Source organism: Callorhinus ursinus, unplaced genomic scaffold, assembly GCF_003265705.2.
Source record: "Callorhinus ursinus isolate GAN/ISIS: 27379988/994484 unplaced genomic scaffold, GSC_fseal_2.0 scaffold59, whole genome shotgun sequence".
NCBI lineage: Eukaryota > Metazoa > Chordata > Mammalia > Carnivora > Otariidae > Callorhinus > Callorhinus ursinus.
The window spans coordinates 4,521,882-4,547,430 of NW_027397121.1; the positions used below are offsets into that span (position 1 = coordinate 4,521,882).

The window sequence follows — 25,549 nt, forward strand, 5'->3', positions numbered from 1 at the left end:
TGAAAGACTTTGAAAAGGTGGGTAAGTGCCATCAGGACACAATTAACCTAATTTCTGACCCTGAGAAGTCAGGAGGCTAAGCGAGTAAGTCAGAGATAATGGGGTCAACCAAGACCAGGTTGAGTTTGGGATGTGCGCTGAGTTACAGGGAGGGCTGTGCTGTAGAGGTCGTTCGGATATGCTTGTTTGGAAGACCAGAGAGTGTTCTGCCTCCGGCCTCCGCACCAGTGAGACCGCCAATTTCAGAGTACAGTGACTGGCACATCAACAACAACAACAACAACAACAATAACAATCCACTAGTATTGGCTTTAAAAAAAAGGCATTATAAGGAGAAAGGAACTAATTAGAGTTGCCAAATTTAGCAAATAAAAATATGGGTGGCCTAGTTAAATGTGAATTGCAGATAGACAACAGATAATAGCAATACTGGGGCCTTCCTCATACTAAATATTCACTGTTTATCTGACATTCAAATTTAACAGTGTCCTGTATTTTATCTAGCAACCCCGGAACTAATGCAAGAAGAGTTCTCTTATTTCCCTTGTAATGGGAAAAAGGGAAATAAGCAAAACGAAGGAGAACATACAAGGGGATTTATCCATACTTGCAACTGTAACATAACTCTAACATAAGGGCTTCTGAGCTCTAAATACAGGCTTTACGTTAGAACAACGATTGTTATGTTCAATACCCCCTTGCACACCAGGTAATAAGCATTCCAGAGTTGTGCAAGACTGAAACCCTCCCCCCTTCCCGTTCACGTGTCTCAAGACCTTCGGGGCTGCAGCTGCCGGCAAACCGCAAGACCACTCCTGGGGGGAAAAGCCCGGAGACCGGAGCCAGGTGGGCCACTCCAGGTGGGACCTGTCTTCCCCCACCCACGTGGCCCCCAGGATGCTTCCCTTGAGCCACAGATTCAGAGTATCAGAGGAGGCAGAGGGTGAGGGAACACCTGAGGTTTGATTCTTTTCAGCCTCTCAAAGGTACAGTTAGTTAGTGATGTAGGAAATGTTGGGGTTTGGAGCTGATGGCCAAGAAATAATTCTTGAGGCGTCTTCGGTGCCCAATGGTGGTTTTATTAAGGCACGGGGACGAGGCCCATGGGCAGAAGGAGCTGCACTGGGGTTGTGAGGGGTGACTGATTATAGACTTTCAAGTTGGGAGGGGGCTGGGGACAGCACAGGCCTCCAAAGTATTTTGGAAACAAGGTTTCCAGGATCCTGAAGGGGCTAGAGGGGGCTAGCTATTGTTAGGAAAAGGTCATTTATTACTGTTTAGTAAAAACTCGGTCATGAGCCCCTTCAGATGTAGATCAGTGGGCCATATGCTTGGCGGATGATTGCCAACATGTATCTTGGGGGGTAGAGGTAAAGGAAGTTTCCATAGGAATTTAAAGTTAGACTCACAGGACCCTGGGGGGTTGGGGTAAGAAGATTGCCTTTTGCCCTTAGCAAAGTGTCAACGTTGAGGCAGCTGAGCTCCCAGAGGAAGGTCACTCTGCCTGTTTCAAGGACTTGTCAATGGGCTGTGAGCAGTAAGGAAATTTACTTTTTTCTTTTGTCTTTGTTTTCCATATCAGTTAGGTTCTTCCTGGCAGAACCTTTTTAAGGGTGCCTGTGTGGACTCCTGCTCCGTGACATGGTCCCCTTAAATGTAGGCTCCAGCAGGCCCCCTTGCCACAGTCTCCCACCCTCCGTGGCTAACATTTGCATTCATCCCCCAGAGGCCCCAACCAAGCTCAGGGCGTCTTCCACCCAGTCCTCTGGGTTTTGCACTCCAGGATTTGCTAAGCAAATACATCTGAAGCCTGTGGGCAGCCCGGGGTTCCTTACTGGGCCTGGACGGGGCTGAAAGTTATCCGTACTCCAGCAAGCAGTGGGGCTCATTTTTTTTCTGGATGGCCTGGAAAAATGGAGGCTGAAAGTGTCTTTCTCACAGAACATTTTCACCAAGGTGTGAACAGCAGATGGAGTCTGCCCTCATGCTGCCCTCCTGCTTGGGGGATGGGGAGGGAAGGGACATTTGGCCTCCCGTTTCCTCTACAACCACACCAGGACTCAGGGGAGTCCAGGGTGGCCTGCTCAACATGGCTGCACCGCACAAGCCCTGGGGAGCTTTCAGAGAGCTCATGCCTGATCAGCTCCACAGGTGATTCTGGTGAGCGGCTATGACGGACTCCAGTGGTTGCAAATCAAGCCTTTGGTCCACTGTGAGAATTAAAAACAAAACAAAACAAAAGAACTTGTTCTCTTGATACCACACCAGAGAGGAAAGTGCATCAACCCCAAGAGTTTGGCCTGAAGACTAGATCCTGGGGGGCCAAGGACGGATGCAGTCTATCTCGAAGAAGCAAACTCAGGCTGGGGCTGGGAGGAAGGCCCAGAGCCCAGCCAGCCGGGAGCAGGATGTGCTGTGGGCTTTTCAGAGCCCATCTGTGTTGGTGTCCATCTGTTTGTCCAGAGCAGAGTAGGGGAAGGGCTGGAGGAGCGCAGAGACGCTGAGAGGATGTTCAGACAAGGAGGTGCTTGCCCAGGAGAAGCAGGACCCTCCACACCAACAGGCTTGGTAGTGGGCGACACCTGGTCCCCAAAAGGCCTAGGGTGAGGGGGATGTGTCTGAGAGCCTTGGGGAGAAGGCTCTACTTTGAGGTCATCATGTTCTCTCCCATTCCAGCTCAAGTTCTCTCTTGGTTCACAGCTTCCTAGAAAAAGGACAGAGATTCATCATTTCTAAGTCCCTCATCAAGGACTTTCCTCCCCTTATTTCCACTGAGAACATCCCTTACAGCTTCTTATGTGTCGGGCAGCCCCAAGCAAGGAGCCAGGCCCCATTCTAGCCAGTTTGATGCATGGAAACTGGAAATCTCAATTTATATCAAAAAATCAGTTAGCAAATCCCGCTTTATTATACAAGGTTTTTTGTTTTTGTTTTTGTTTTTTCAAATGGAGAATCCCATTTGCAGAGCAGGAGTTGATAAAAGAGTGTTTGAAACATTATTCGATTTACAAAAGTCTGATTAATATTTGTTTTTTCAGGAAGGGGAAAGAAGTAGAGTGACCTCCAGAGCACCGAGTGCAGTTGTGTAGACTGCAGACTGCACAAGGAGACCCGTCAGTACACAGGGGAGGCATCTCATGGATGTATTTATGCCGCGTGTTATTTGTACAGTTTTCTGTATGTTATTTGCACAGTTTGGTAGCTTTGTATGCCATTCATACAGATTTCTAGCAGGTGGCGGTCAACTGTTTTAACAAAATCAGTATATTATCACAATCTTCCAGCAGCTGGCAATCAAATTCTCCAGGAAAGGATATAGTTTTCTTAGTGCACAAGGCAATATATGGGCTAGTGCTGGCCTTGACTATGTCCAGAAAGAGGCGGGTGGGGCCAGAAAGGAATCTGGGGGAAGGAGCTCAGAGGTCACCGCAACATCTGGGAACAGAGCAGGTACCTGGACAGCTCCACACCTCAGGGCCGCTGTATTCCTGGATCCGGCTGGGGTGAAGCCTGTAGGTGACCCAAACTGTCTTGGAAGTGGAGAGCAGAGAGAAGTCGAGTGGGCAGGGAGCAGACCTGGACATGAGACGCCCAGAAGGCACACGTGAGGAAAAATGAGACAAAAAGGGGGAAATGGGAAGCCCCGACTTTCAAGGCCTCTTCCACCTGCTCTGTGACCCTGGGCAGTCATTGGCCCCATCGAGGGAATTGCAGGAAGACTCTGGCAGAGCCCACCTCAGAGAAATGCTGGCATGAGGACCTGTCCATTCTTGGGTGGTTTTCAACTCCGACTGTGTCATTCTGTTTAATCCCTGTAATGACTCCCCAGCACCACAGGTGAAGTCCAGCTTTGTTCGCATGGCCCCCAAGCCAGCCTGCCCTATCCCTGCCATGTCTGCCCGCGCACCTCCAAGTGCACCCCCAGGCCTCACCCTGCCCAATCAGACAAAGTAGACTAGACCCTGTGATGTCCGATTCACTCCAGGGCTCCTTCTACCCTGGGAGGCTGTATCACTTGGTGCTCGACACCAAGACATTGGTGACAAACAACTTGGATTCAGATCCGGGCTCTACCATCTACCTACTGTGTGACTTTGGGCATGTTGCTTACCCTTTCTGTGCCACAATGCTTGGACCATAATAACTACTTGGTAAGTTTTAGCTATTATCATTACATTCGCATTTGCATAGGGGGAAATTCCATAGTAACTCAAAGGGGGGCCCTCTAGCCATAGAAATGGTAGAAATCAGAGGAATCTGACAGACTTGAGAGGATTTGAGTAGCAATTAGCAAGAGGGACCTCCTCCTTTTCCTTTGGGGGCCTCCGGCAGTCCCTGAATTTCTCAATCTGTCTTGCCACTTTGAGGCCAGTTATACAACCTGAACCAGATGGCCACTGAACTCTTACGGAAGGAGAGCTGAGGCTAGCAGAGGAAAGCCAGGCTGACACATATATCTAGCCATGCTCCAGACGCAGAGCGTATTTGGCACATCTGCTGGTCGTGGAATGAAAGGGCAGGGAGCACACTCAACCCCAACCTGTAGCCTAAGCAGAGCTATCCCAGACAGCTCGCAGAACTCTGAAAGAGTAAAAGAAACATCTGTTTTGGAATCTACTGAGATGCAGGGGGGGGGGGGGGGGGGGCGCTTTTATGTAGCCTTATCAAACTGCAATTACTGACTAATACAACCAGCATCAGAGTATTAATTTGAGCATCTGATTTAAAACACACAGAGGGAGGGGCACCTGGGGGGCTCAGTCAGTTAAGCGTCTGACTCTTGATTTTGGCTCAGGTCGTGATCTCAGGGTCGTGAGATGGAGCCCTGCATCGAGCCCAGCATCAGGCTCTGTGCTCAGCACGGAGTCTATTTGAGATTCTCTCCTTCTTCCTCTGCCCCTCCCCCCCGTACACACTCTCTCTCTCTCTCTCTCTCTCTCTCTCTCTCTCTCAAATAAATAAATAAATAAATAAAATAAATAAATAAATAAATATCTTTAAGAAACATGTTGAGAGAGAGAGATATTAATGTATGGAACATCTATCCTGTAGCTTTTATTCTAGCTTCTCCCCTCTTTATTCGGAAGAATATCAGCTGAGGGCCCGAAGTTGCACAGGACTAGCCCATGGATGTGATGGGGTCTCTTGTGATTGTACTCTGTTAGTGATTGTACTCTGTTAGAGCAGATTTCCTCTCTTTCTGGATCACTCCTCCTCTATGCATAACCTTTTTGAGCTTCTCTTTTCTTTTGAGCTTCTTTGAGTAGAGAGGGTAGACCCTCTACCCTGGTCTTTGAAGCTCAGAGCAGTGAATTTGTATGGAATTGCCTAAGAATGTCGACTGGTAAATTGTTTCCAGGCAGTTTCATAATCTGTTCTATAAAGGAACACCGCAGACGGCATGTGTGACCTGCTGACAACTGTGTTTCCCACAGCTGTGAATGTTGTTATGTTTGTTTTTATCACAGCCTGCTTCTTTATAAAGTACCTTGATTCCTAGAAGTTTGTCGACCAAGGGACTATGGCTGAATTTGCATAGGTCTCACTGCTCCAATGTGTAGGAGGAGGCCTGGCCCTGGAATGAAGGGACTCAAGTCTGGGCCTGGCTTCCAGATGCCACTCCCAGCCCCAAGGAAGCTTCCCCACCCCCACTGCAGACCTGCCTATGTTCTCCTGACCAAACTTGACCTTGAGCTCCTAGAGACAGAGATACAGACACTCAAAAAGTCAAAGAAGCCTTGGGGCTGGAGACCAAGGAACAGAGAGAGACTAATCCCAGGATTCACTAATTTCATGACCCCCAACGGGACTGCCAAATGCCCACTGGATTAAAGGATGGGCACCTCCAGAAAGTGACACACGTGTCTGCCCCACTTCCTGCAGCAGCTGAGAATCTCCTTCCCACCATACTGCTTCCTCCCACCCACCAAGTGCCTACTTGCCCAGACCTCAAAGTGGGCCTGTGGCTGCTAGGGTGAGATTCTGACCCTCATCTATCTGATACATCTCTCTGCCCACCTGGGATCCCCACCTGGGACAGGAACAACACAGAAGGATGTCACTTAGAATGATTTGGGGATTTTCCTGACCAATGAAGGCTTGAAGCAAAGTAGATAGCAGTATGGGTCTGTTCCATTTAGAGGATATTTTGATAATCCCGTAAAATCGTTGTAGATGATTCCTGGCTTGGTTTGCATTTGAAGCTGGCATTTTTCATTTGTGTGTACGTGTGTATGCATGTCTCTTTAAAAAACAAGGTTATAGTTCAGTAAAAAATTAAGACTTGGTTCTTGTCTTTGGTCTAAAGTTCAGTTTTGGGGTAAACTCTTAAAGTTGGGAATCGAGAGGTGCCTGAGTGGCTCAGTCGGTTAAAGCGTCTGCCTTTGGCTCAGGTCATGATCTCGGGGTCCTGGGATTGAGCCCTGAGTCAGGCTCTCTGCTCAGCAGGAGTCTGCTTCTCCTCTCCCTCTGTGATCTCTTTCACTCTTTCTCAAATAAATACATAAAATCTTAAAAAAAAAAAGTTAGGGATTGAGTTCAATTCATCTTTGCTATCTCTAGAGCCCAGAAGAGTGGTTGGCACTCATAGGTGCTCAATAAAGGTTAACTGATGGAACTGATGACAAGGTAATATAACCAAAAAGCTGTAAGAAGCAGGCTTACACTAGTTAGGGCTTTTAGTTGTAGGTTGGCAACAGTTTGGATCTCTATATGTTGAGGGTCACATGGTTACACAACTGTCTAGTTTGGTATTTAAATAAGGTTCTATTCAGAAGCTGAGAAGTCCTAGTTAACCTCTGCATATAACCCTAATATCTGCTAAATTATTGAGTGCTAATTACACGTTGTGCATTCTGCAAAGCAATTTACATGTTTAACTCATTAAACCCTCACAATATTATCCCTATTTTATAGATCAAGAAATAGAGGCTTAGAAAGATCACATGTCCTAAGCATGATCACTGAGTAAGATTATGGCAGAGCAGGGAATTTATGTTGGGTGGGTCCGACTCCAAAGTCCAGTTCCTAACACCTGCTCTTACTGACTCTTCCTCTATCCCTTGTGATCTTCCTGCAGACTCTTTCCAAAGCTTTGCTTCCCCATGGAACTTGAGAAACATTAGTCATGCTCACTGCACTTTGCCGCTTGTTTTTTTGGATCGTGGATGTCTTGGGAAGCCTTTTCTGGTGCTACTTGTCTTTTGTTTGTTCTTCTTGAACATCTTGCTCATCCAATTGGAGTCTTCAGCAGGGTTCCCCCTGGGCAATAGATGAATAATGACTTTTACTGTGTCCTCCACTATCAGGGCCCTACTCCAGCTCAGAAGGTAGACAGACACACCAATGCTACGGCTTTTAACTCTGGCTGAACACCAGAGTTCCACAGCCAACATTTGTTTTATAATCAATGACCATTTATCTAAGTAACATCATGCCAATGAGTCAACTGAAATTCAACTGAACTTTTATAAGTTATATGTCAATGCAATAAAGTTTAAACCCTGTGAACAAAATGCATAGTATATGCCCCAAGCACAAAATTTTTTAAATTTATGCAAACTCTTTCAAAAAGTTTTATAATTAAAATTATACTTAATGTGAGAAGCAGGTATGTTTTAATATATTTGATATGATACGGAGTTGGAACATCAAAAGGACCTGCTCTCCCAATAGTTGCAGCTGTGGCCATGGAGAACCCCAGCCACTGCCAGAACTGCCCCAAGGGAGGAGAGATGAGGTTGGGGAGGGGAGAAATACTCTTTGACCCACCTTCTGATCTCCTGCTGGTGCCTTCCGTTGGCTAACCCAACTGGCAAGAAGCCAGCAAGGGAGCCCGGGTAATGTGGTCCCCAAGGAACTTAAAAAAATACCAATCCTGGGGCACCTGGGTGGTGCAGTCGATTGAGCCTCTGACTCTTGGTTTCAGCTCAGGTTGTGATCTCAGGGTCATGAGACTGGGCCCTGCGTGGGGCTCTGCACTCATTGTGGAGTCTGCTTAGGACTCGTTCTCTCTCTCCTTCTGCCCCTCCACCCCTCCACCCCTCCCACCCCCGCACTCATGTGCTCTCTCTCTAAAAAATAAATAAAAATAAATCTTAAAAAAAAAACAAAAAACAAAACCAACCCCCAGGCCCTCTCAGAATGACTGTGAAGGTAAGTAATGGAGAACATGTCACACAACCCAGACAACTGATGTGCATTATAAAAAAGATTTTCTGGGGACAATCTATAACATAGGAATATTAGCCTGCTTATTGTGTCAATAGAAAATAATTTGGATTAAAGGAGGCCTTTGACAGAGTCTCACAATTCACACCATGCAGGAAATTGGCTACCTCAAGCTAGGATGTAACATGCCTGCTAACTCCCTTGAACTGAGACACCACCGGAGACTAAGACACAAGGGGGTGCATGTTCTCCCACTGCACTCAGAGAAGGTGCATTTCCTAGTGTGCACAGGAAGGAGCTGATGAGCACAAATAGCTCATTTCCCATTCAATGCCCCCACTGAAGAATAGAGGAGTGTAAAGGGGTGGACTGTAATCACACAAACCGGAAAAGGATCCCAGTGTTCCTAGGACAGCTAAAAAGAAGGAAAAATTCCCTTAGCTTGGCCCCCCTCCCCTGGCCAAAGGAAAGAATGTGTCCCTAATTAAGGAGAAACTTACATTGCTTGAGGCTTGCTGGTGGTTTCCTTCACATTAACCAAGGGCATAGTGCCTTTCAGATTTGAAGAGACAAGGGGAGCTACAGTCAAAAGTAAAAATAGAGGAGACAAGAGTGAGGTGGCAAAATCGTGCACCTCCAAGAAGCCCACCTTAAACCCCTAGAGAGAAGTGATCTTAACCTCTATGAATACCTCCAACACTCTGTTTTTCTTAGTAATGTAGTACTTAATAATTTGTGCTGTATTTTCGAGGTTGGTATCTCTGTCATCCCCTCTGCTAGAGGGGAGAGTTCCTGAGAGTGAAGAGTTGAGAACTGTTTAGCTTTGAAGCCTCTAGAGCAGATCTGTAGAAGATGCCAGTTGTGAAGAACCAGCTTTTAAAAATATTTTTTTGGAAACCATAATGGACTAGTACTTTTGTGAAATACAGTACAATGAATTAGTAGGAAAATGACCAAGCTCTTGGATGTCATGGCTATAAACATTTCTAAATGCTTACTTTCAACCTCTGTGCTCATTTCATTGTAAATTAGTAACAAATAGTTTGGGGACCAGCATTGGTTCACAGAGCACTCTTTGAGTAGCTCTGCCCTGGCACAGTGGTTATCACAAATAATAAAAACCTTCTGGTATAGTGGTTCTCAAAAGAACCCCCTGGAGGGCTTATAAAAAGGTAGAGGGACACCTGGGTGGCTCAGTTGGTTAAGCGTCTGCCTTCGGCTCAGGTCATGATCCCAGAGTCCTGGGATCGAGCCCCTCGTCAGGCTCCCTGCTCAGCTGGTAGCCTGCTTCTCCCTCTGCCTGCGGCTCCCCCTGCTTGTGCTCTCTCTCACAAATAGATAAATAAAATCTTAAAAAAAAAAAGATAGATAGCTGGGTCCTGCCCCCCCGAGTTAGGCGGTCTATGGTAGGGTCTGAGAATTTTCATTTCTAACAAGTTCCCAGGTGATGTGTTTGCTGTTGGTCAGAGACCAACCTTTGAAAATCACTGGACTAAAGACATGAACAAATGTCAAGAACACTGTCCCCTTGTGGTGGCCTAGCCTCAAAATAGGTAGAACCGCTAAAGCTAAGTGCTAACTTTACCAATGCACCCCTCTAAAGCAATGGTTATATGAAACTAATGAATTGTTGAACACTACATCAAAAACTAATGATGTACTATATGCTGGTTAACTAACATAACAAAAAAATAATAAAGCAATGGTTATGAGCTCCCATGTTGTGGCACACTTGCTGAGGGGCTCCAGACATAAGAAACTGGGAGAAGTGAGAAGGGTCCATACCTTGGGGCTGTTCTGGGCCCAATTCCTCCACAGGTGACTGTGCAGATGACGCTGAAGGAGAACACTGGGGCAGTGTTTGAGATGCCCCTACAGATGAAGGCCCCAGGGATGGCCTGGGTGACAGAGATGACTGGGAAGGTGGGGATCTTGGTGGTGATCCAGTCATTTGTACCTGCTGCTCTGGTGATACACGTGACAGCACAGGTGTGGAGCTAAGTGGTAAGGGCACAGCTGGGAGTGATAGAGGGGGCAAGTCAACTGGAGAATGTGATGGTAATGAGGCCAGTGGAGATGCAGGTGACTGCTCAAATGAAGAGACAGGTGGTGAAACAGGTGACTCTACAGGCCACTCGCGTGTGGATTCAGGAGTCTGCACAGGTGAGGACACAAGTGGACCATGGCTGCACTTTCCTTCCCCTTCAGGAGCCCACTGTGTGTGAGGTTGTATGGATTCTTCCTGCTCTGTTTGGAGGCTTGATTGGCTGCGTTCAGGGCGCTCATTGCCAAGGGCAAGTTCTATATTGCAGTACACTTCTACGCGGGGGAACATCACTCTCTTGGAGGGAGAATTGAGGTAAGCAGCATCTAGGAAAACAACAGCATGGGGTCACAGGTGGCATTACTGACCCCTGGTATCAGCATGGCATCTGCCAAAAGCGATTTCCCAAATTATTTTCATAAGCAGGATTAGTGCTTTTCACTCGTCTCTCTTTACTTACTCAAATTTATATTGAGTATTTGATTGTGTATTGATTCATTTATTCAACAGATATTTATTGAGCATCTATATGTGCCATCTATATATACCAGGCAATGAGGAGTGAAGGGGACAAAAACAGGTGTGATGGTTCTTGGCCTCTTGGAGCTTACAGTCTGGCTTGGGGGCAGACATTGACTACCCAAATAATCTCGTTTTAACCAAGACACATTGTAGGCGAGAAAGGAACATGATGTTAGGAGAGAGGGAAGCAGGGAGGACTACTTCAGGAGGGTTTCCCTGAGGGAGCAACATTTGAGCTGAGATCTGAAGGGGAAGTGAGGGTCCAGGGGGTGGTCAGGGTGGGATGGGGAGGAGCATTTCAGACAGAGGGAACAGCACACACCAATGCCACAGATTTGAGGGAGCATGAGGAGGGCCTGAAAGGTCAGGGTGGTTGGAGCAAGGGTGGGGGCACTGTGGTGGGAGATGGGGCTGAGGAGGCCACAGGAGCCCGACCATGCTTGTAGACACCATTGAGGGCCCTTGGCTTTCACAGAGGCCATGAAAGACCTATTGGCAGTGGGAATGCTGCTCTGTCTCTGGCTTTGACAAGATCACTGTGGCTGCTGTGTGGAGACTCACTGAGAAGGGCATAGGGGACCCAGAGAAACCTGTAAGCCTGCTGTGGAGAGGTGTTTAGGGCTTGCACCTGGAAGGAGAGAGAAAGAAATAGAAGATTCTGTTTAGGAGGTAAAATAAATGAGAATTGGCAATGGATCGACTGGGGGAAGAGAGGAGGTAGCTGGCTTGCACAATCAGGTGGATGTTGGTGCTGACAGGGTGACCATGGAGGGGATGGGTTAGGGGAGCAGTGAGGAGGGCAGAGTTTATAGTTTGTTTGGGGATATATGGATTTTAGGGGGTCTTAGAGATGTCCAAGGAGAGATGACAAGTGAGCAGTTGGATAGATGGGTTTGGATCTCAGAGAAGAGATGAGGGTTAGAGGTGTCCATTGGGAGCCCATCTATGGATGGTCACTGAAGCTGTGATGGTGGCCATGGAGGAGATTGCCTAGGGAGGAAATGCAGAGTGAGAAGAGGAGGGAGCCAGGACTGAGTGAGGAGAGGGGAAGAGGGGAACCCAGGCCAAGTTGCTAAAATAGGCAAGATTGGGGTAGACCTACAAGTTGCTGGTAAGGATACATTTGAGAGGGGGGGTTGATATGTAAAAGACAAATGAAATAATGGGTAATTCAAAAGTGCTGAGATGGGAAGGGGTCTGAGTACAGGTAGGGGGTGGGCTTTAGGCAAGAAGAGGGTTGCTTCCTTTAATGTTCTAAGAAGGAGGGAGACAGAGCAGGCTGAGTTTGTATATTTGGTAGCGCAAAGTTGAGAGAACTTCTCTCTGTTGGTTTTGCTTTTCTCTGTGAAGTTGTTTGGAGGCAAGGTCCTCTCCTAGGGATCAGGGAGAGGGGAAGTCTCGAGGCGGTGATTGCAGAGGAGGAGAGAATAGGTTCCCAAGACAAGTACAGATGACTGCATTTTGTCTAGAAATTCACAAGCTAATTCTAAAATTCATATGGAATTAGAAAGGACCCAGAATAGCCTAAACAACTTTGAAAGGAAAAAAAAAACAAGGATGGAAAACTAAGACGACCTGGTATCAAGATTTACGATAAAGCTTCAGGGATCAAGACAGTATGATATCGACCTAAAGACAGAAAAATAGATCAATGGCACAAAACAGAAGGCCTAGAAATAGACCCATAACATATAGAAACAACTGACTTTACTTAATAGAGAAAGCATAGTTTTTTCGACAAACAATGCTGGTAGAAGTGGACATCCATATAAAAAAAAAAAGAACTTTGTTTTATATCTTGAACCATATTCAAAAATGAACTCAAAATGGAACATAGACACAAATGAAAAACTAAAAAACTATAAAACTTCTAGAAGGAAACATAGGAGAAAACCTTTTTGTGATCTTGAGTAAAGCAAAGGTTTCTTAGGTAAGACACCAAAAGCATGATCCATAAAGAAAGCAAATTAATAATATGGGTCCCATCAAAATTTAAAACTCCTTTTTAGAAAACTGTTAAGGAATTGAAAAGAGAAATCGCAGACTGAGAAAAAATATTTTCAAATTATATTTCAGATAAAGGGCATTTATCTCGAATACATAAAATCTCTTAAATAAGAAAGCAAACAATTCAATTTTTAAGACAGGTAAAAGAGCCCACTAAAAAAGCTTCCAATGGCCAAAGGAAATCTGAATATACAGACTTCAGTTAATAATAACCAATATTAGTACATTGGTTGTAAACACTACACTATACTATATACCGAATTTTATATGTACCATACTATAACTTCTAACAAATGTAAGACATAATAATAGGGAATGTGGAATACATGGAGGCTCTCCATACTATTTTCATATTTTTTTCTGTAAATCTAAAACGATTCTTAAAAATAAAGCTTATTATACGTCTAGGTGGGAAATGACCAAAAGAGTTGAACCCTTCAACAAAGAAGATATATAGATGGCAAATAAGCAACTGAAAAGATGCTCAACATCATTAGTCATTAAGGAAATACAAATTAAAATCACAGTAAGATACCACCACACAACTATTCACATGGCTAAAATTAAAAAGACTGACCATTTCAAGTGTTGGTGATAATAGGGAGAAACTGCAACTCTCATGCTTTGCTGGTGGGAATGTAAAATGGTACAACCACTTCGAAAAACAATAAAAGTTAAGCATACCTTCTTCATATATGTCCTTAGTATATATCCCAAAGAATTGAAAATAGGATATTTGCATACCTGGGTTCATTGCGTCATTATTCACAATGGCCAAGAGGAAGAAGCAATTCAAATTGTTCATTAATAAAGAAAATGTGGTATGTACACAGGGGTACATCACATGCTATGAATAATAGTGATAAACCTGGAGGACGTTACGATAGCGAAATACACCAGTCACAAAAAGACAAGTACTGTATGATTCCATTGATATGAGGTATCTGAAGTAGTCCATCTCCTAGAAATAGAAAATAGAGTGGGGGCATCCAGGGCCTAGGAGAGAGAGAAATGAAGAATTGCTGATCCATGGGTATAGAGTTTCAGTTTTGCAAGAAGAAAAAGGTCTGGAGATTGGTTGTACAATGTAAATATACTTAACACTACTGAACCGTACACTTAAAAATGGTTAAGATGGTGGGGCACCTGGCTAGCTCAGTTGGAAGAGCATGCAACTCTTGATCTCTCAGGGTTGTGACTTCAAGCCCCCTGTTGGGTGTAAAGACTACTTAAAAATAAAAAATCTTTAAAAAATGGTTAAGATGGTAAATTTTGTGTTATGTGTTTTACCCTTATTATACATATATATATAATTGTATATTGCATAAATATAGATTAAATGTACATCTACCATACCATCTAGACATTCCACTGCTAGGTATTTACCCAAGAGAAATGAAAGCATACGTTCATACAAAGACTCCATGAGTATTCACAGCAAATTTATTCATAATAGCCCAAACTGGATACAACCTAAATGTCCATTAATGGGCGAATGGAGAAATGAACTATGGGGTTTTCATAAGTGGAATGGAATGTAAAAAGGAATGAACTATTTATACATGTAATAACATGATGAATCTCAGCATAATTATACTGAGTGAAAGAATGCAGACAAAATAGAGCCCATACTGGAAGTCCATACTGGAAATTTCTATAATGACAGAAAGTAGATCAGGGGCACTGGGGGAAGGTGGGAAGGGTCACAAAGAAGCATGAGGAAAACTTTGGGCATGATGGATGATGGTTCACTCTCTTGATTGTGGTGTTGGTTTCACAGGTGTGTGTGTGTGTGTGTGTGTGTGTGTGAGAGAGAGAGAGAACTTAAATTGTGAGAGGGAGGAAGGGTGCAAGAGAAGGAAGAAAAGAAGGAAGGAAGGGAGGAAGGAGGGTGGGAGGGAGGGAGGAAAGGAGGAAGGAAGGAAGGCAGGCAGGCCTGGCCAGGCACGCCTGGATGCCAGATAGATAATTTTAGACATGGCATCCTCTGAGCTCCAACCTCACTCAACGCCCACATCCACATGTCTGTGTGGGGAATGTGGATTTTCAAGCATGCCAACAAGCAGTGCCCTTCCCTTTGGCAGAAGGCTGCTGCCAGGGGAGGCCAAGGGTGGAAAGGGAAGCTCGCCTTGGAATCATTAGGCAGATGTGAGCCCTGAGGAGGGCAGAGAAGGGGGACTCCAGGATGTGAGTTGAGGAATTGAGGGTGACACTTTGCAGGTGTGGCCTTCTGCCGGAGCTGACCCCCATCTAGAAAGCAGTAGGGTGGGAGGCTGGAGCAGACTCCCATTTTTCTGTTCCCAGATGGCAGGTGGGAATTAAGAGTGTGGCTCTGGGCACCAGCCGCAGTTTCTCAGGAATGCGTCATACCTCCTGCTCGCATCTGGTGCTGAGAGGAAAATCCTGCCCTATCAAACCCGAGGGGATTTAGGGGTGGGACTGAAGAAACCGGCACTGAGAGAGCCATGCAAACACTGGCAAATTGGAAGAGGAATCGAAACTAGCTGGTAGCCAGCAGGAGACATTTTCTTCCTGATGAGTTGTGTCAGTTCCTCCTTGGAGTGATTCCAGGGCCCCTGGAAAAGCCCACCATCCCTGATTCTTTAGTGGATGCCCGAAATGCTCCTATTAGAGTCTCATCCTTGGGTTTAAGACCGCCATATATACCATGGCGTCCACATCAGCTAAGGGTGGAAGGGTGGGAGAGCGCGAGCCAGCGCTGGGTTCCTCCCAGAGGCTGGCCGAGGGGCTACTGAGAATTGGGGGAGACCAGAGATGCCATAGTAAGGCACTTTGTAATTCTCCCCAGGGCTTGCCCTGAGAGGAAGAGAAAGAAGTTCTAGGGGAGAGACAGGTACAGTGGCAACCAGGCAGCCAGGCCGGAACCTGAGGTGTAGAGGCATGAAATTGGTCCCAAGTCCTGGTCCCAAAATCAGGGGATCCCCCAGCCCTATGTCCCCAGTACACATCATCACTGAGGAAAGAGTGAAGGGGCTTCCCGGCTGGGGGTGGAAAGGATCCCAGATCCTCGCCAGCCCCTCCCCTTCCTGAGGCTCCGTAGGTGAGACCCCCTGTCAACCACCCACTGACACCCCTCGGGTGTTCCTCCTTTTGGACACTTGGATCTTAGTCTTCACAGCTGTCACCCTTGTCAGTGTGCAGGAGGAGGGGGGGATGCTGTCCGAGTAGAGTCAGGGCTAGGGGGAGTCTGTCCCACAGAAAGGTGAGGGGGGGGCCTGTCTCCTAGGTCACAGGGTCAGTGGGCTGCACTGACTGTGTCTAGGAATAAAATTCTGAGGTGGGTTCCATGATCAGCCGCATTATACAGATGAGAAAACCGAAGTCCCAGGAGATGAATTACCTGCTCAAGATCACACAGTTAGTAGGTGTCAGGAACTAGGATTTAACCCTTTTTACAGATTAGGAACCAAGGCAGAGACGGCAAGTGATTTCCCTGAGTTCACACAGCCAGGGAGGATGAGAATCCTGTCCCAGGCCTACTTGCCTCCAGAACCCACATTCCTTCAATCCTTCTCTCCTGCCCACCCCCTCCCTTGTTTGGAGAATGGCCCCAGAAGAAAGGAAAGAGTCAAGACAAAGGGAGCTTGGGAACGCAGGAAGCAACTTGGAAGGAAAAGAAGTCAACACATCCTAGGGAAAAACCCACATTCAATCTCTCAAATCTCACTCCTAAAATATATTTCTTTTGAACTACGTACACAAAAAGTTCACCACAGCATTGCTTACAACAGTGAGCATTTGGAAACTCAAAGGAATGATCACAGTTTTCTGTACAACTGTGATGGAATATCACACAATTGCCAAAAAAGACAGTCACAAAGACCACATGAAACATGGGAAACAAAAAAACCACTTCATACAGCATTAGGTAAACACCCTCCGGTCCAGGAATCCTTTTTTTCTGGAACTACGTTCTATGGAAACAATTCTAAGTATGGAAAAGCTTTTTTCCTTCCCTTTTATTGAGGATGTTTGCCACGGTCTTCATGGAGGTAGCGTGGGTAATACCTGCCATGGGAATCTCCCACGCAAGAATGCGCAGAAGACGTGCGGGTGTAGGGACCACACTTGCTAAACCAACACAGGGCACAGGCTCTTCTCTCTCATTTGTCGATCCGTGTCACTCAGAGTCTTACGCGAATATAAACTAGTCATGTCTGGTTCTACGTAAACAACGCGATTGTCGGGGAAAGAGAATAAAGTGAAATGACATGAAAACGGTATTCTCCGGGAAGATATTAGCTATGAGTTTCCTAACCATAGTCCTTAAATCCAGAAAGGTATCTGTACAAAAGCCTACCCACTGTCCCAGCAGTGACCCTAAAAATCACTTTTCCACGGAGATCCTAATTTTTGGCCACAGTGGCCTGTCGGGGACAATGCAAGCTGCCGGGTCCTTGCGCCATTCCGGCCCTCGCGGGGAAGGGCGTCTCCAGTTCTCAAATCCGAGGGGAAGGCTCCTCGACTCCGCCTTTCCACTTCCGGCATTAGCCCCGCCCCAGCCCACCCCTTCCTGGGGCCCCACCTCGTACTTACTCAGACGCCTCAAGTAGGAAACGGCATCTTCGTACCCTCGGTAGTAGTAGTTGTGCAGGATCTGCAAGGAGGGAACAGCAGCACAATGACTAAAGCCGCAGCAATGGAGAGAGCCGAGGTCCCCTCACCCAGAGCAGCTCCTTTCATTGCCCTTGAGCTTTATTTGATGGATTTTTCTAAATGTACCCATCCAGTGTCCCGTCCCTCACTATCTGCTAAGAAGTGGGGAGCAGTTACTGATCGTGTCGCCATAGGGACGGTGCATTAATGTGTTAAATCATTTACAGCGGATCATCAGCTTCCCCTGGGCGGGAGCAGGTGAGATGTTTATAGTAGAACCAGAGAATGTGCATTTGGGCCACATGAAGAGCCGAGTCTGGAGACTGGGTTCGAATCCCAGTGTTGCCACTTGTTGGCTGTGTGGCTGTAACCTCTCACGGCCTCAGTTTCTTCACCTCTAAAATGGGAATAATGATAGTATCTACTGCAGAGGATGCTGGAGGGTTACATGAGATATTGCTCACAAAGCCTTTCCATAAAGGGCCAGATAGTAAATATTTGGGGTTTTGAACACCACAGATAGTCTGTCTCTTCTTCTCGTTCTTCTTGTTCTTGTTCTCCTCCTTCTTCATCATCTTCTTCTTCCCCCCCTTCTTCTCCTCTTTTCCTTCTTGCTCTTCTCCTTCTCTTTCTTCTACTTCTATAAACCTCTAAAAACGGAGAGCCCATTCTGAGCTCACAGGCTATATAAAAACAAGACACCTTGAGAATGAAAGTCAAGCACTGATTGTGAGCAGAAAGTCAAGTTTGAGAGGCTCTGATGACTACAATAGATTTGTTCTACCTTTCTTGAACTGCCTATTGGTGGACTGCTTTTATGAGGGTAAATAGACATAATCTTTACTGATAAATTAGTGTAGGCAGATACCAGAATTTCTAACGCAACAGCTGGAGGACAAAGAGTCGATCAGATTAATAAAATATCTTGTGTATCCATTGCCTGACTAAGCATAATAGTGTTTTGATTATGAGTTTTGTAAACAATAATTAGACTGTAAGTCACAAACTGGCTTAGAGGAGTTATTCAAAACAATTACTGAGAACCTTCTATAAGCAATGCCTTCTGTAGACATAGTGAGTGTAGTCAAAGAAATGAGTAAAACTTGGCGCCTACTCCCAGGATCACACTTCTTGCCAAAGAAAGACACGCATTTTGTTAAGACATGTAGACTTAATTTTTTAGAGCAGTTTTGGAAAGGTTATGATCTCAGGGTGCTGGGATTGAGCTCCGAGTCAGGCTGCCTGCTCAGTGGGGAGTCTGCTTCTCCCTCTCCCTTTGCCCCTCCCCCTCACTCATGCTCTCTCTCTCTCTCTCTCTCTCTCTCTCTCTCTAATAAATAAATAAAATATTTTTTTAAAAAAGTAAAATAAATAAAATTGAAAACAAAACCCAAAACACAAGCCACTGGCTGGATTTGGCCCATGGGCCATACTTGCTGGAGCCTACATTGCATGTCAGAGTAGAAAATTTCAGGTAACATCCTATCAGCAGTTCTGACAACATCTCATTTTAGAGGGGAGAAAATTGAGGCTGGGAGCACTTAGCGGCCTCGTTCAAGGTCACATAGCTAGTTAGCGGCGAGGCCAGGATATGGGTTTAGGAGGAAGTTTAAGGAGACACAGACGGAACTGCATGGACCCCAGTGGCTCCCCCAGGCTCTGTCAGCTTCCCCCGGTCCCCCTCCCTTCCGGGCCCCTCCTCTCACAAGCAGGTCCGGCGGGAACAGGGCATGGGTCATCCTGGCGATGTTCTCCAGGGAGAACTGGAAAGAGCAGTTGAACATGCGGAAGTCGTGGAAGATGGCGGGGCAGTCCCGGGGGCAGATGTCCTGCTGCCCACTGAAGGTGGAGATGGTAATGGCGTCAGTCCAGAAGGAGCAGGGCTGCATGCCTGTGAAGCCCCCGTCGATGTAGCGCTATGAGGGACAGGCAGAGTCGTAAATGCTCATGGGGTCAGAGGTGCTCTTCCCCACTCAGGGAGTCCACCGGGGAAATGGGTCCCTTGGGACGAGCCTTGAGGCCAAGGTCCAGGTGGGTGAGTGGTGTATCCATGGTGGTCCCTGAACTCCCAGCCCAGTGCTCTGTCCCTACCCTGTCTCCATTCAGCCATCTCAATGGTGCTGAGCCTGGGGGGAGAGGGCCAGTCATACTCTGGATACAGCATGAGCAAATGCTCTCCTGTCACAGCTCCGCCTCCCAGGCTACTCCTCCTCAGCCACTCACCTACCAAGGGCAGGGTGGGGGAATGGAGCCTGTGCCCTTGGCCTTTTGAGAAGGTGAACACATGGTGGGTCTGAGCAGGTTGGGAAATATCCCCTCTTCCAGACTGCTGTGGGTCCAAACTGCCTCCCTCTGTTGAGGTCAGGTATCCTCAGCACTCTCCAGAACACCCCTGACCATGGCCTGGCCACCAGCCACCACATAGCCCTTCCCTCTTGTGGCTTCTGTTGCCTCAGTTGTGAACAAAGGATCACAGATACTGAGGTTCTAACTCTCTGGGATGCCTGAGAAGTACATGGCTGACATGCACAGGATGTGCTCCATCTCCTAGCTGAATCTTGATCTCTGGATCTCATTTTCTTTCTATATAAAATGAGGAAGGGGCATGGGTAAATCCTCCTACTCAGAGCTTGGTCTGAGGACCAGCAGCACTGGCTTCAGACGTCATTTGAAGCTGGTTGGGCCTAGAGGATCAGAATTTGCATTATTTTACAAGGTCCCCTCCCCCACTGGTGATTCAAGTACACTAGCCTAGATGACTTTAAAGGTCGCCATCATCATTCACGGTTCCAGGTACCAATGTCACAGGGTCCGTATTCTACACTTTCTGTCAAGTATGGGAAAATCCAGCAAGCCTATGGGGTCTTGACTAGCCAGGCTCAGTAATGGGTTGGTGGGCCCAGAGTGAAGCCCAATGTATGGAGGGAAAGTTCATCTGAAAGCCCCAGAAATCCATCTCTACTGGGAATTCTAAGTAGAAAAACACAATAATCTTTCCAACCCTTGGTCTTCCCACCGAATTCTGAGACCACCCCTCTACTTTCCCAGACGTGGACCACAGGGCACTCCCGGGTCCTGGCTCACCCTCTCCCATGCCAAAGCACTCACCACACCACGGTAAGTTGGGGGGATGAGGCCACAGTACACGGGGACAAAGCAGCTGCAGTAGAGGGCCTGTGGGGAGAGAACCAGTGGAGATGTGTGAGGCTCTGGGCGGCTGGGTGGGCAGAGCTCACCGGTAGGCCTCTGGGCCACCACCAGCCGGACCCTTCTTAAATCCAAGGCAGAGGCACTGTCCTGGGGAATGGAGCCCCAAGTTCAAGTCCTGACCTGGCCCCAACGAGCTGGTTCCTTGTTAACCTACTTGGTAGTCTGGGCCCGATATCTTAGCTTTAAAGAGACAAGGCAGCCTCAGTGACCTCCAGGGTTCCTTCTGGCACCATATCTCCATGAATCCAGTGGAACTTAACAACCATTTAATGTGTATTTGGCCAGGACCGAGCTCTGGGATCAAAGGAGAGTGAGATATGTACCCTTGGGAACACTCAACAGGGCAGAGTAAGCAAGTAGGTGATAGTACACAGGGTGACAGGGGCTGGGATGGAGGTGAGCATAGGCATCGTGGCCTCTAAGGAGGAGTACCCAAACCAGGAGGGTGCGGGGCAGGCAGATGATGAAGGGAAGTTCCCAGGCAGAGTGACTAGAGTCTTGTCAAGCAGGTGAAGTGAGCTGGGAAGGAGGGAGGGGCATTCCAGGCAGAAGGCACAGCAGGTGCAAAGATCCAGAGGTCTGCTTTGTGTGTGGTTTGCTCTGGTTTGCAGAAGTAAGAGCGGGAGCTGATAAGAGGTGGTTGGGAGAGAAGTCTTGAAGAGCTGAGTGCTAATAAATCCAGGGGGACATGAGGTAGGTTATGGAGGTGTCCATGCCTACTGCCCATCCATTCCCCACCCCCAGGATCATGGCATGCCAGCGTGGAGCTGTGAGGCTATGCGGTAAGGGCCTTGTATTTGGGAGAGGAGAGAGGAGTGGAGATATGGGAGGAGGGTCATGCCACTTAACCTTTTTGTCTTGAAAGAAAACTGGGCATATCCACAGCACTTGCCAACAATAATAACTCACAACTAAGATTTATATTAATGAGCACAAAATGGTGCACAGAGCACCCTTTCCTATGTGATTACCCATTTGGTGATAATTCAGTCCTTTTATCAAGAGCCATTGGATGGGAGGGGACAGAATGGGGGGCTGTTCCCACAAACTGGGACCTGCCCCTTGGTCTGGCCCCTGCACCCTGGGTCCTGCCCCTTGCCTCGATGAGCTCTTCCTTGGATGTGTACTCTGAAACCACGACACTCTCTCCATCTGTGAACCGAGTGAGGGACACGTGGAGCTTCCCTGTGGCCGCCTTGTAGGAGTCCTCGGGCAGGACCCTGTACAGAAACTGCCGCATCATCTGCACCATCTTGCAGGACGGTGACAAGGGCCCCAGGAAGGATTTCTTCACCTCCGAGACACCTACATTGAGGACTCTGAGGTACTCATCTGTGGAGGAAGCAGAGAGGAGAGTACACTAGCCTAGATGACTTTAAAGGTCGCCATCATCATTCACGGTTCCAGGTACCAATGTCACAGGGTCCGTATTCTACACTTTCTGTCAAATATGGGAAAATCCAGCCCCTGGCCACCTCATCCTGCATCCAACAGATGGGAAGCCCCTAGAATTCTGAAGCAGGGTTGGTCTCAGGAATCAACCTGTCATTCTGCACATGAGGAAAGCAAGGCACAGAATTAAGTCACTGGCTCCAGAGAGCCCACAGCTCGTCGATGGCAGAACTAGACCCAAGCATCCTGACCCCCTTCATACTGAGCACAAAGGACCACTTGGCCTACCCCACAATATCTTTCCCCAACTTGCCTGGAAATCTACCACCAGACTACATTCTTTTGGGGTCTCGGAGGTTTTTTGCCTCATGTGAGATTCCTATTAAAACACGGATACGGTTGAAAGCCGTCACCAAGGGACACCCTGTGACACTTTGCTTAGTGCCCACCAAGCCTGTGGGCAGGGAAGGGGGACTGGCCCTGAGGCAGGTGACTTACAGGGAGGGGTGATCCTGAAACCATTGCATCCATCTTCCCTTTAGAGCCCCTGGCACAGGCCCGAGAGAGGGAAGGCCATGAGGTATGGAGCACAAGCCATGCCAGGCCAAGCTGCAGGTGTTTCCAGGACTGGGAGAGGAACCTTCTCCCTCTTTCTGAGAGAAGTACAGCCAGGTCACATGAGGGCCTACATGTGCCAGATGGGGCTTGGAGGGCAGATGTGTTGTTAAAGGGATCGCAGGGGAAGGTGTAACCTGTCCCCACCCCAGTCCCCAGAATTCCCCTGGGGAAGTTAGGGCCATAAGCTCGATGAGAACTGCTATCATGCCAGATTCTCACAGCAACACTATGAGGTAGGCATTTCTAGCCTCATTTCACTGATCAGGGGACTGAGGCTTGGGGAGATAGTATAACTTGCCCAAGGTCAACCGCCTGGCAAGTGAACAAAGTGGGATTTTAACCTAGAGTGTGTGACCCCAGAACCCATACTCCTTTCACAACACTAAGCCACAGGCTTCTAGAGCCGGACCTGTACCTGCTCCTAGCCAATTGCTGCTAATTTCTACTCTGTGCAAGCCCTCCGGCGAAATCAGAAGTAGCAATAGCTCTGAAAAGGATTGCTAATTTTTAAAAAATGAATATTTATCTGTAAAACATCCTATACAGAACTTTCTTACAATTAGTGTCATGTAGCAATGGTTATTTGGGAAGCTGAGTGGTTATGAGCTCTCTGCCACTGGAGGTAATCAAGCAGAGGTGGGACAAGTACCTCAGTCAGAGAACTTCTCAAAGGGATTCCTGCCTGAGTGTGAAGATTCCTTCCAACGTGGAGATTCCAGGATTCTTATGGGTGCCTGACAATATACCTGGGAAGTCATCACAGCGGACATTATTTTCCCATTTACAAATAGAGCAGCTGGGGCACAGAGAGGTTAAATGATTTGCCCAAAGTCACACACAGCAATTTGGAGACAAACCAAAGCCAGGGCCGCGCTCCTCCTTCCATGTTTTATAGTTCACGGGTAAGTCCTCATTAATCCTGGAGGCGGGTATGATAAAGGGCTTCAGCATCATTTTACAGATGTAGAAACCGAGGCAGAGAAAAGCTAAGTGCCTCGCCCGAGGTCAGACAGCCCGGCCCTGTTTGTTCTGACTCTAAACCCCCACCTTCTTTCCCTGCATGTTGGACTGATCCCAGAGGCTGAGCGAGCCTGGGTTGCCATAGTAACGGCCTTTTTTTTCCCCCTCTCCCTCACCAACATTCAGAATCACAACTGCATATGTGTAGTAGGGACTGACCTGAGCGACAGAGCATCTTGGCTTTCACCCTGTTACAGGGGAGGGTGCTCCTGGGAGGTGGGAAGTCCCTGCGATTTTAGCAAGCTTAGCTTTACCGTGTGCCAACTTGTACTGACTGCACTTTCCCTCAAGGGAGGGCGATGTCCAACTCACCTTCCTTATGTAGTTACAAAGCAGCTGAGCATTTGGATACCAAGGGGCTAGGTGACTGAGTTCTGGCCTCACAAGACCAGTTAGGATGGAGAGTCAAACTAGTGGGGGACATGATGTTTTGCGAATTCTTTTTTTTTTTTAATTATTTATTTATTTGACAGAGAAAGTGAGAGGGGAACACAAACAGGGGGAGTGGGAGAGGGAGAAGCAGGCTCCCTGCAAAGCAGGGAGCAAGATGTGGGGCTCCATCCCAGGACCATGGGATCATGACCTGAGCCGAAGGCAGGGGCTTAACGACTGAGCCACCCAAGCGCCTGGTTTTTGGAATTCTTACTGGGCAGTTTGAGTGGCCTTGCATGGGTTGGTGGCCTTTCCCACAATGCCTCTGAGCCAGGAGCACCTGGTTCAGCTTGCCCCTATACACCTGGACTCCCCACAGGAGATGCTCGCTGGGACGGATGGAAGGAAATTTGTTCCCATTGCACAAGACATATATGTTCCTTCGGGGAAAAATAATTTTTAAAAATGCAGATATGGGGGCACCCGGGTGGCTCAGTCGGTTAAGCATCTGTCTTCTGCTCAGGTCATGATCCCAGGGTCCTGGGATCGAGCCCTGCATCGGGCTCCCTGCTCAGCGGGGAGTCTGCTTCTCCCTTTTCCTCTCCCTCTGTCCGTCTCCCCCAGCTTGTGTTCTCTCTCTGTCTCAAATAAAACAAATTAAATAAATAAATAAATAAAATGCAGAATATGCAAAAAGAAAAAATTAAAGTGGAATCTTTGGATTGGAGGGAATCCCTTCAACCAGAGATCAACATCTCACTTATGTCTTCCTAGACTATATATTTTATATGTATTCTTACTTAGAAGAGTATTTACATGAAGTCATACTATATACATTATTTTGTAACTTGGCTTTGTTTTTTTTTAACCTAATAAATCATGTCTTTCCACATCAATAAGTACCTATTTATAACCCAATTTACAAGCAGCACAGAAAGCTTTTGTAAGGTTGTACCATTATTTGCTGAGCAGGTGCCCAGTAGGGGTTGTTTCTTTGCTCTTTCTAAACAATGCTGTAGGGAATAATCTCGTGCTAATTTTTCTCCCCTATGTCCTTAATTATTGTCCTTAGGATGAATTCCTAGAGGTGGGAATGTTAGGTCAAAGGCATGCATATTTCATCTTGTACTGCTTGTTTTAATCATGGCTTTTGTGTATTATCTGTATACAGTCCACTTTCAGCTCTTCAGGAATGGTGATGGGTGGGGACAGGGCAAAGCAGTGGGCAAGACAATAGAAATAGTATAGACGTCTCCAGGATACTCATATCTGAAAGTGGTGCTGTCTAGAAATTAGCAGTGCTCTAGCAAGGATCATGTAGGGAGAGAGGGGGCAGGAGGTTGACTCTTCTCCCACTCAGGTGCCCAGTTTCACATCCTTTTCTGCTGCTCACTGGGGCTGGGGCTCAAAGGCTGCCTTTATCCCTAGCTCTCCTTGCTCTTTTTCAGGTCTCTCTCTGTGTCTCTGTCTTCCGACCATCCCTTTCTCTGTCTCTCTTTGTCTGTGTTTTCCTTCCTTCCTTCTTTCTTTCTTCTTTCTTTCTTTCTTTCTTTCTTTCTTTCTTTCTTTCTTTCTTTC

At 47.1% G+C, this 25,549-nt stretch overlaps 1 protein-coding gene across 8 annotated transcripts in view; it reads right to left on the reverse strand.

Annotated features, from left to right (window-relative positions):
• Positions 1-737: 737 nt before the first annotated feature.
• Positions 738-25,549, reverse strand: part of PNPLA1 (patatin like domain 1, omega-hydroxyceramide transacylase) — a 43,821-nt gene continuing 19,009 nt past the window's right edge. For 5 of the 8 annotated variants that reach the window (XM_073884777.1, XM_073884782.1, XM_073884783.1 and 2 more), the window contains 9 exons: positions 21,669-21,901; positions 20,468-20,533; positions 19,066-19,275; positions 17,300-17,360; positions 9,955-10,539; positions 8,670-8,748; positions 7,135-7,260; positions 3,455-3,576; positions 738-2,704 (listed from right to left, as the gene is read on the reverse strand). In XM_073884777.1, the coding sequence (XP_073740878.1) occupies positions 2,340-2,704; positions 3,455-3,576; positions 7,135-7,260; positions 8,670-8,748; positions 9,955-10,539; positions 17,300-17,360; positions 19,066-19,275; positions 20,468-20,533; positions 21,669-21,901 (1,847 nt within the window). In that variant the 3' untranslated portion in view covers positions 738-2,339. Of the gene's footprint in view, positions 2,705-3,454; positions 3,577-7,134; positions 7,261-8,669; positions 8,749-9,954; positions 10,540-17,299; positions 17,361-19,065; positions 19,276-20,467; positions 20,534-21,668; positions 21,902-23,228; positions 23,326-25,549 lie in introns of all 8 variants that reach the window. The other 3 variants (XM_073884780.1, XM_025862497.2, XM_073884778.1) reach the window with 3 other exon arrangements.